This window comes from Purpureocillium lilacinum (assembly GCF_023168085.1).
Source record: "Purpureocillium lilacinum CBS 284.36 DNA, scaffold_3, whole genome shotgun sequence".
Lineage (NCBI taxonomy): Eukaryota > Fungi > Ascomycota > Sordariomycetes > Hypocreales > Ophiocordycipitaceae > Purpureocillium > Purpureocillium lilacinum.
Window position 1 is genome coordinate 397,470 of NW_027072113.1, and position 8,260 is coordinate 405,729.

General features: G+C 56.6%; 2 protein-coding genes across 2 annotated transcripts; one reads left to right on the plus strand and one right to left on the minus strand.

The window, feature by feature from the left end:
• Positions 1–105: 105 nt before the first annotated feature.
• PLICBS_003985 (uncharacterized protein) lies at positions 106–2,366 on the minus strand (the record flags this gene model as incomplete). The annotated part of the gene is made up of 2 exons (XM_065600360.1): positions 106–1,138; positions 1,180–2,366. 2 exons carry the CDS (start codon positions 2,364–2,366, stop codon positions 106–108), a joined length of 2,220 nt encoding a protein of 739 aa, XP_065456432.1.
• Positions 2,367–5,202: 2,836 nt separating this feature from the next.
• PLICBS_003986 (uncharacterized protein) lies at positions 5,203–6,027 on the plus strand (the record flags this gene model as incomplete). Its single annotated transcript, XM_018326801.2, has 3 exons — positions 5,203–5,612; positions 5,670–5,890; positions 5,948–6,027. 3 exons carry the CDS (start codon positions 5,203–5,205, stop codon positions 6,025–6,027), a joined length of 711 nt encoding a protein of 236 aa, XP_018175121.2.
• Between the last annotated feature and the right edge of the window lie 2,233 nt (positions 6,028–8,260).

The following is an 8,260-nucleotide window of genomic DNA, read 5'->3' on the forward strand; positions in this document are numbered from 1 at the left end:
AAGTGAGCAGTATTGCCCGCAAAACGTCTTCAGAGGTTGATAATACGCCCGCAACGGGGCGAATGCATTCTATTTCTACCGTGCGATAAGTGACTTGCTTCGTAGTCATTCGTCCAAGAGTCTTAGGAGTCGCTTCTTGAGAACCACGCCCACCACCTCGGCCGTTTCCTCCTCCACAACAATCAGGTACCGCAGGCCCAGCTTGTCGAACATCTCCACGGCATATTCCAGCGGCGCCGTGGCAGGGACCGACACGGGGCTCCTGTTAATGAGCTCAGCGAGCATGCCACCCAGGAGGTCCAGCTCGACTTCTTCGCCCGCCTCGTCAATTGCCTGTACCACCAGTTCCAGGTCCGCCTCGGGTAGGTATCCGTGGCAAATGCCGCGCTCGTTGACGAGCACCAGACCGGCGTCCATGAGGCCCCGGGCTCGGAGACTGGCCAGCTTCGCATGTAGGATCGATGGTGCGACGCGATAGTTCGGGCCAGTGAGGACCGTGACTGCCTCCATCGTCTCGGAGGGAGGAATGAGAGCCGCGATCGTGGCGGTGCCCTCGGAATCTCGCATCGTCCTGATCTTGCTAAGAGCGCGTTCCGCTTCCAGGAACGGGTGGCCTTGCAGGTGCTGTGCTAGATCGTAGACGCCGTCCGCGCAGATGCAATCGGCAACCCACTTGGCCGTGAGGATCGCAATCATGAATGGGGGGATGAAGTTGACCTCGCCCGTCAGCTCGAACATGATGACGGCGAGACTGACGGTCATTCTGCTAACCCCAGCCAAGAACGCGGCCGACCCAACCATGGCAAAGATGCCTGGCGAGATGCCCGGTACCACCTGGCCGACCATGCGTCCGAAAAGCGCCCCGGCGTCCAGCGACGGGATGATGATTCCGGAAGGCACCTTGCACCCAAACGTGACTGTGGTCAGGACGAGCTTGACCAGGGTGCCTGAGATGAGCCACGCATAATACGTGCCTTTGTTGTCAAGCGCCTCCTGTTCGCAGATCCAGTCTTCCTCAACATTATTGCAGTCGACCAGAAGCCGCTCCATGGTGATGTCGCCAGTGTCTCGAATCAACCGGTTTGGGAATTGAAGCAGCGCCGTTGCCAGCACCACCAGGAACACCTCGAAGACCGGGCTGTTTTTGATGACGGAAATCTTGCGAAACGATTGGACCACATAAAGTTGGCGTGGCAGAAGATGCCGCCGAACACGCCGCCGCAGACGCCGAGGAAGATGAAGACGACGTAGTGTAAGAAGTCGTAGTCGACGCCATAGTTTGTCTCGAACAGGACGAGCTTGCCCGTGCCCGTAGGGTTCAGCTCCTTCAGCGCGGCGGCCGCAACGAGGGAGCAGAGGAACGACCGCCAGAGGACGCGACGCGGGAAATAGGTGCTGATTTCCTCGTAGCTGAAGAGCACGCCGCCAATGGGCGCGCCAAAAGCAACAGACAGGCCCGCGGAGCAGGCCACGCTGAGTGCCTCGCGCATCTTGCGTTCGTTGGTAGCGTACTTGGGAACGCACTTGGCCACCAGGTATCCGACGCAGGTCGAGATGTGGACGAACGGGCCTTCTTTCCCCAGGCACATGCCCGTGGCCACGGCAAAGGTGGCACCGATGGCCTTGACGACCAGGACCTTCAGGTCGAGGAAATGCGGAATGACGAAGCCAGAGAGGATTGTCTTGATCTCGGGGATGCCGCTGCCCGCAGCCATGTACATGACCTTGCCCTTGGGTTTTTCGACGCCCTCGGCCTCATCATCGGCATTGGCGCTCACGGCAGGGAGATTCATCTTCGTCGTCATGGTCAAGCCAGCTGCAATGACGCCAAAGAGCAGCGCCGACGCCACGTACACGGCGTAGGCGGAGCCGAAACCGCTCGCCCAAGGCAACCACCGATTGCATTGGCCAGCGTCGAGAGCACAGCATGCGCGGCGGTTCATCCAGATGCTTTCGGCGCAGCGGCCCTCCTTCCAGTCGGCGACCGTCTCGACGCTGACATCGACAGCGAAGGCGACTCCAGCCGTCAGGATGCCCACGGCAAAGGCAGCCACCCAGCCCTGCGTCAGATCCCACCACGCGTCGATGCGGGCGCGGATGCCGCCGCGGAACCGCGACTCGACCTCGTTGCGGCGCACGCTGTCCTTGACCAGGTCATGGAGCCAGTCGATGGTGGTGTAGTCGTTGTAGGGCAGGCCGTCGCCCGCGTACGCCGTCGCCGCCGTCTCGTCCTTGGAGGCGCGGGAGAGGAGCGCGGGGCGACTCGGCCGTCGAGGAGAGGGAGGCCGGTGCCGGGCGGTGGCCACGAGCAGCGGCGTGGCCTCGGTGGGCGTGCCCGACTCGACCGATGCGTTGTCGGTGGCCATGGCACAGCACCGGCGTGGTTGTGTGTCTGGAGGCTGCGTCGTTCACCCGCCAGTTAGATAATTAAGCCCCTTTGCTGCCGAGGGAAAAGTTGGTGATGATGAAGGCAGGGACCAACGAGTCGATCGACGTTCACGAGGCAGCTGCCCTCGGAGTGCTCAATGTGGCGTACCGTAGCCGCCGTTGCCTCGTGGAAATCCGCGCGTAGGCACGGCAGCTGGCGTTCTTGCTGAGTCGTGACGCCCGTTTGCACCTTCATCTGATGGCCTGTGCTGACTGACGTCAAATGATCGCCCGCGGGGTCAGATGATGGCTGCGCCTGAGACAGGTCCCAACACCGATTCTTTGTTAGCCCTGGTCGCGACCGGTGAATGCCCGGTCGGTGCCAAGTACAGCAGAGTACTGTACCGTACTGTACCTTGGCAACCTAATGGTATTGCAGCCGTTCGATAGATCTGCCAAAGCCGATTCGCGGCTTGAACCCTTTTACCACGACTGCTCAGTCCAGCGACCACGACCTCTGGGGTTCTCGAAACGCGGCAGCCGCCGCTGGCCTGGCAAGTTCCCTCGTGCCCCTGCCATACCCATTTCGTCCATTTCGTCCAGATCAAGTTTGAAATCTGGAACTTGACACGGCTGTCTCGATGCTCAATCCCGTCGGCTATTCGGCAACGGCGCCGGTGGCTTGCACGCCTGTGCACCGTGACGCCGCTGCACTCGGGGGACACAAGCCGTGCCGACTTTCCAGTGCGGGGATCATTCGGATTCCGGTGATTTGGCGGTTGGCGTGCGGAGATCTGGCGGTTGCACATCATCTCGGGGGCAGCCGCAACTCTAAATGTCTAGGCGTCCGGCTACACCCGTTGGGTGCTTCCATTAGAAAAAGAGAATGACGCCATCCTCATCCCGCTGCTCAGCGGTTCACAGTCCCCTTACCTTTGCCCGCGGCCAAGCCGGGCATGGGCTCAACAGCCTGCCGCTCTGACCGGGCGCTCCCCGTTCGGGACTTTGGGGAGGCGCTTGTAGCAGACCACCGCCAGGGATTAGCCTGACCCAGTTGCCGCTGTAGCCAGACCTGGCGTCCACTGTTGTGACTCGTGCCCCTCACGCCGCATCCATGTCCAACGCGCAGCGCCAGAAGTCGACTTGTGCCCGCGCTGGTGCTAGCCGATCAGTGCGCCATTCATCGCTTGGTTGACAGGACGTTTCACTCTTTCTAGGGTCGTTTCCCTATTGTTCTTTTAACAGCCAAATTTTGGGCCCTCAAAGGGGAGACGACGAAGATTGCCCGATCAAGGAAGTGGATGCACCGTGAACGGGCACTGGTTGGCCCGACAGGATTCGACCCTCGAGGGACTCATCATTGATCCTCGAGCGGGTGTCAGTTGCCTGCTGGGCCTTCGAGTCGATTGTGCGCTTCTGTCTGTATAGTTGCAGGCCGACCCAGGAGCTAAATGAGAAAACGGAATGGGAGCCATGTAGTGCGGCAGCTCTTGAGAGTAATAAGTGCCCGTTCTTGAGTGGGAGTGTCAACGACAGACAGCTAGCGTGGAGCACTCAGTGAGCGCCGGTCCTCCCCAAACATGACAGACGCCATGGAGCTTCAACGCCATATGAACTGATGAAAGCGTGCGGAATGACAAGGAGCGAGCTTCGCAGAAAGAACTACTCCCCGAAATCACCTTCTACGCAAGCTTATTGCGTACGCGTAACTTGCACCAATGTTAGCACCAGCTAGTCTGGGAAATCCTGCGTTTTTACCAAAAAGACGGGACGGAAATAGGCCACCCTCACGGCTCACAACAACCCGCACATCAAATGAATCTCCTGGGATTAGCTTTACAAGACTTATTCGCGCAAGCAGCTCGAACGAGTCCTGAAATGAGGGACAAGTGAAGCCCATCCTCGTCCGGCGGTGAACTCCATCGGTCTTGAACTTAGTACCGGGTAAGCTGGAGTCGACTGGCCACCGCGTTGCGATGACTTCGCGCTGGAATGCGCTGGATTCCAGATCAGTCAAAGTCGCGGGACAGTCAGAAGCAGTCGCTCTGGAGCAGGCGCAGAGATCTGGTGCAACGTCGCAGTCTCAGGCAAGCCCGCCGACATGCGCAAACCCCTCCACGGGCATGTGAATCTTCACGCGAAACTCAGAAGCCGAGAGAAAGCTCTCAAAAGCGGCCGAACTGGCACCTGCGTCGCATTTGAGTCGCAGTGTCATGCATATGTGCCTTGCATGACGAGCGTGCACCCTGCAACCCCATAATTAGCCACAGACACCTTCTTTTTCCGTCCTGCTCTCCGCCTCGAGCAGCGAAATGCGCCTGACCTTCAATTTCGCAGTGCACTCCCTCTGAGCAACCAAGAGCAGCATGTCCGCCGTGTCAGTCGGGCCGTCATTGCGCCGGTCGGGCCAAGGCCGTAAGCGGCAACCGTTCGACGTTTTGGCGTTTCTTACTGGAAGCTATAAATAAGCCTCGTGGGCGTACCCCTGGCGCTAGGCTGAACCGTTCCCCGAATAGAGCTGGCCGTTTGTCTTCTGGACGGAACACCATCGTCAGCGGAGCAACTATCACGTTCTTGCGGGTTGCCTGCAGAGTGCCAGTATGAACAGAAGACGTCGCTTTCAGCTAGTTCAGGAGCGAATGCGAAACAACTTCAACATGATGCCAAGGCTGCGGCTGATGATAGAATGCGAGCAACTGACATGGGTGAAGACTCACAGCAGCGGAGTTGAACAAGTATGGTAGCTTAAATAGGGTTTGTTGGAACCCAGGACGTTGACAATGGCCATCACTCCTCAAGCACTCTCCGAAACCGACCGGCTATAGTATTGTTAAGATGAAGTCAGCTCTTGCACTCTTCGCTCTTCCGGCATTCACATATGCCCAGCAACTATGTGGGCAGTTCGAGTCTCATTCGGCTTTCGGCTTCTACGTCAACAACAACGAGTGGGGCGCTGCTGCCGGCAAGGGAGAGCAGTGCACGTACGTTGACAACATCAAGAAGGACGGCGTCGCGTGGCACACAGACTGGACCTGGTCTGGCGGGGACTACAACGTCAAGAGCTACCCGTACTCTGGCCGCGAGCTTCCCACCAAGCCTCTTGTTAGCAACATCACAAGGCTCCCTACCCGGGCGCAATGGCAATACAACGGCAACAACGTCCGGGCCAATGTTGCCTATGATCTCTTTACAGCTGCCGACCCCAATCACAGTGGTAGCAGCGGCGACTACGAGCTCATGGTGTGGTAAGTTCTAGCACAATAGGAGCAGGACTATGCTTGTGCAATGGCTCACTGTCACAGGGTTGGAAACCTCGGAAACGTACATCCGATCGGCGAGTCGAGGGGCACAGTGACTATCGACGGCCGCAAATGGGAGCTTTTCGTCGGAAACAACGGCGCCATGAAGGTTTTCAGCTTCGTCGCCCCAAGCAAGGTCGAAGATTTCGATTCCGATATCCTGCCATTCTTCGACCACATGACCCAAAAGTACAGCTTTCCAGCCAAGAAACAGCATCTCATTAGTACGTTTGTCACATGTGCTAGTCTCAGGGAGAAAGAGAGATCTAATCAGCCCATAGCATTCCAATTCGGAACCGAGCCCTTCACGGGAACAAATGCCAAGTTCGACGTCTGGTACTGGAACGGAGAGGTCCATTGAAGAAGAAAGACCATAAAAGAATAGGCACATGGGCAATGTGGACTCTGCCGGCAGTCCTCTATGCAGGTCGTCCACAAGACCAGTTGACATACCGGCTGCCGAAACTGCAACGCCCGATTGGCGCCCACCGCTCCCGAGCTCCAGGTCAGGCGTCGCGAACTCTTTCCGGCGGGTATCAGCACATCACAGACTGTGGTTTGCATAGAGGAATGACGACCTGAGTTGCAACATGTAACGAAGCGAGACAGGAATGGCTGTTGCGCCCCTCGATTGAGTATGCTATGGTCACGAGGCTCTGTTAGGGTCCAGTGCGGGAAGCAAGGATGATGAGACAGCTCGAGTCCTCTAAAAGGAGCTGATGTTGGTTATATTGAGCGCAAAGTAGCTCTCGACTCTCAGTTGACAGATAGAGGAGTACAGCAATGGCAACCTTAGACGAAACAGGAGGAGATGTTATTCGCTCCCGACATAGGCCGTTGAAGAAAACTGCGTCCCTGCCCCAACCCCTCCTCACTATGCACCACTTCCTTGCTGCCGTCACTTCAAAGTCCTATGGTGACGCTCAGCCCATCCAGTGCGATCGCCGACTAACAGAGTGTCCCAATCTGGCAGTAGTAGTCGTAGACGAAGTTGAAGGTAAGCTCTCCATCTTCAACGTTGTTTCCCTGAGGATGATTCAGGGGCACACTGCCACACTTGCCGCAACCGTGGTCGGGTATGTAATGCGCTTGCTGCTTGATCGTTGCTCCGGAGGCACCACCAGATTTCTGCAAGAAAGCACAAACGGGCGCTGCGCTATTTCCACTGCAACCAATCTGCTCGCCATTGCTGTACCAACGGCTTGGATTGACGCCCGAAAGAAGGTTTGCGAGTTTTCCGGCTGTTCCCGAAGGCGCGAAGCCACAGCTTGAGCTCCCGTCACAGTTGATTCCCGTGCCGTATACAGCGGGAAAGAGCTGCGTGCTGAGCACAACAGAGAAGAGAGATAGTTTGAACTGCATTTTGAGTTACAAGTTCCTGATATGAGGAATGAGGAAGTTGGAAGTAAAGACCAGCATATCGAGAGACGACAATACCACAAAGCTATATACTTGTCCACCTGAACCTCGGATGCTCTTGCATCCTCGTAGCTCCGCGAGGTGCATTTAGCCTCGGTTGTGATAACAACTAACTCAGTTCCATGCTTCAAGAAAGGGCGCATCGAATCGCAACCGCTTCTACTACTGGAAAAGCCTCGCAGCAGCAAGTCCAGAACAATCCGACAGAACATCCGGATGTTTGCTAATGTTTTCCTGCTTTAGTTTCACATTGTGGCATGTCCAGGTCGACCAATGCGCGATGCAGTAGCACTCCCTGATGTGTGTAACCTGCAGGTTGCTGCAGCATTTGAAGCTGTCGTGGCGTGCAGGTGAGGCTATCGCGACCAGCCATATGTGACGGAGACCGAGTCGAGGCATATGGTGGCGCATTCTGTGTCATTAATCTAGGCTCAATTGCGTAGGTAGTTGCAAGGGTAATGCTAGGGGCTTAGAGTTGGTGCAACGGAAATGTGTGTTACAGAAGTAGACGTTGATGCAGGTGTAGGCGTGGACAGAGGATGATTCCACAGGTTTCTGTTGGGGTTGCAAATACGAGGCCCGCCAAACTGCTGTGTCAAATGGGATGCTCCGCTCATTAACACGAGGCTGCATCAACTGGTTGACCTTTTTCTCCAGAGCCCATCACTCCTGCACGTCACAATGCGGGCTGCTGGCACAGCGCTGGTATCTTTAGAAGCTCTTAAGTTCCCTAGCCCCATTGTGGCAGGAGGCAGGACGCTATGAGGGTGACGTCTCACCCGCTAGCAGAGACGACTTGTCTCTATCGGTACATATTGTGCATTCTTCGGAGCCTTGTTTCACGAAACATATGTGTACACTCACCTGCTCTAGTCACTCTACCGTGGCCACCGTGTCACACATCCATCATTCGTATCGGCACGCAGGCAAAGCGCTCTTGATCTCATTGTTGACGACGGGCGATCAAGCGAGATCATATACCCAGCCGGAAATCGCCGCTCTGTTTAGCACGAGAAGTGCAATGTCGTATGGTTAGTGAATTCTTGGAATGAGTGCCGTGTTGCTCCGTCGAGGAGGTTTGTCCTCGTGGCTTGGTATTGCCAATCGGATACCTGGTCAGCGGAAACATTTGTCTGAGTAAGAATCCTCTCCCGAGCGATTGCTTCTCATGCCTC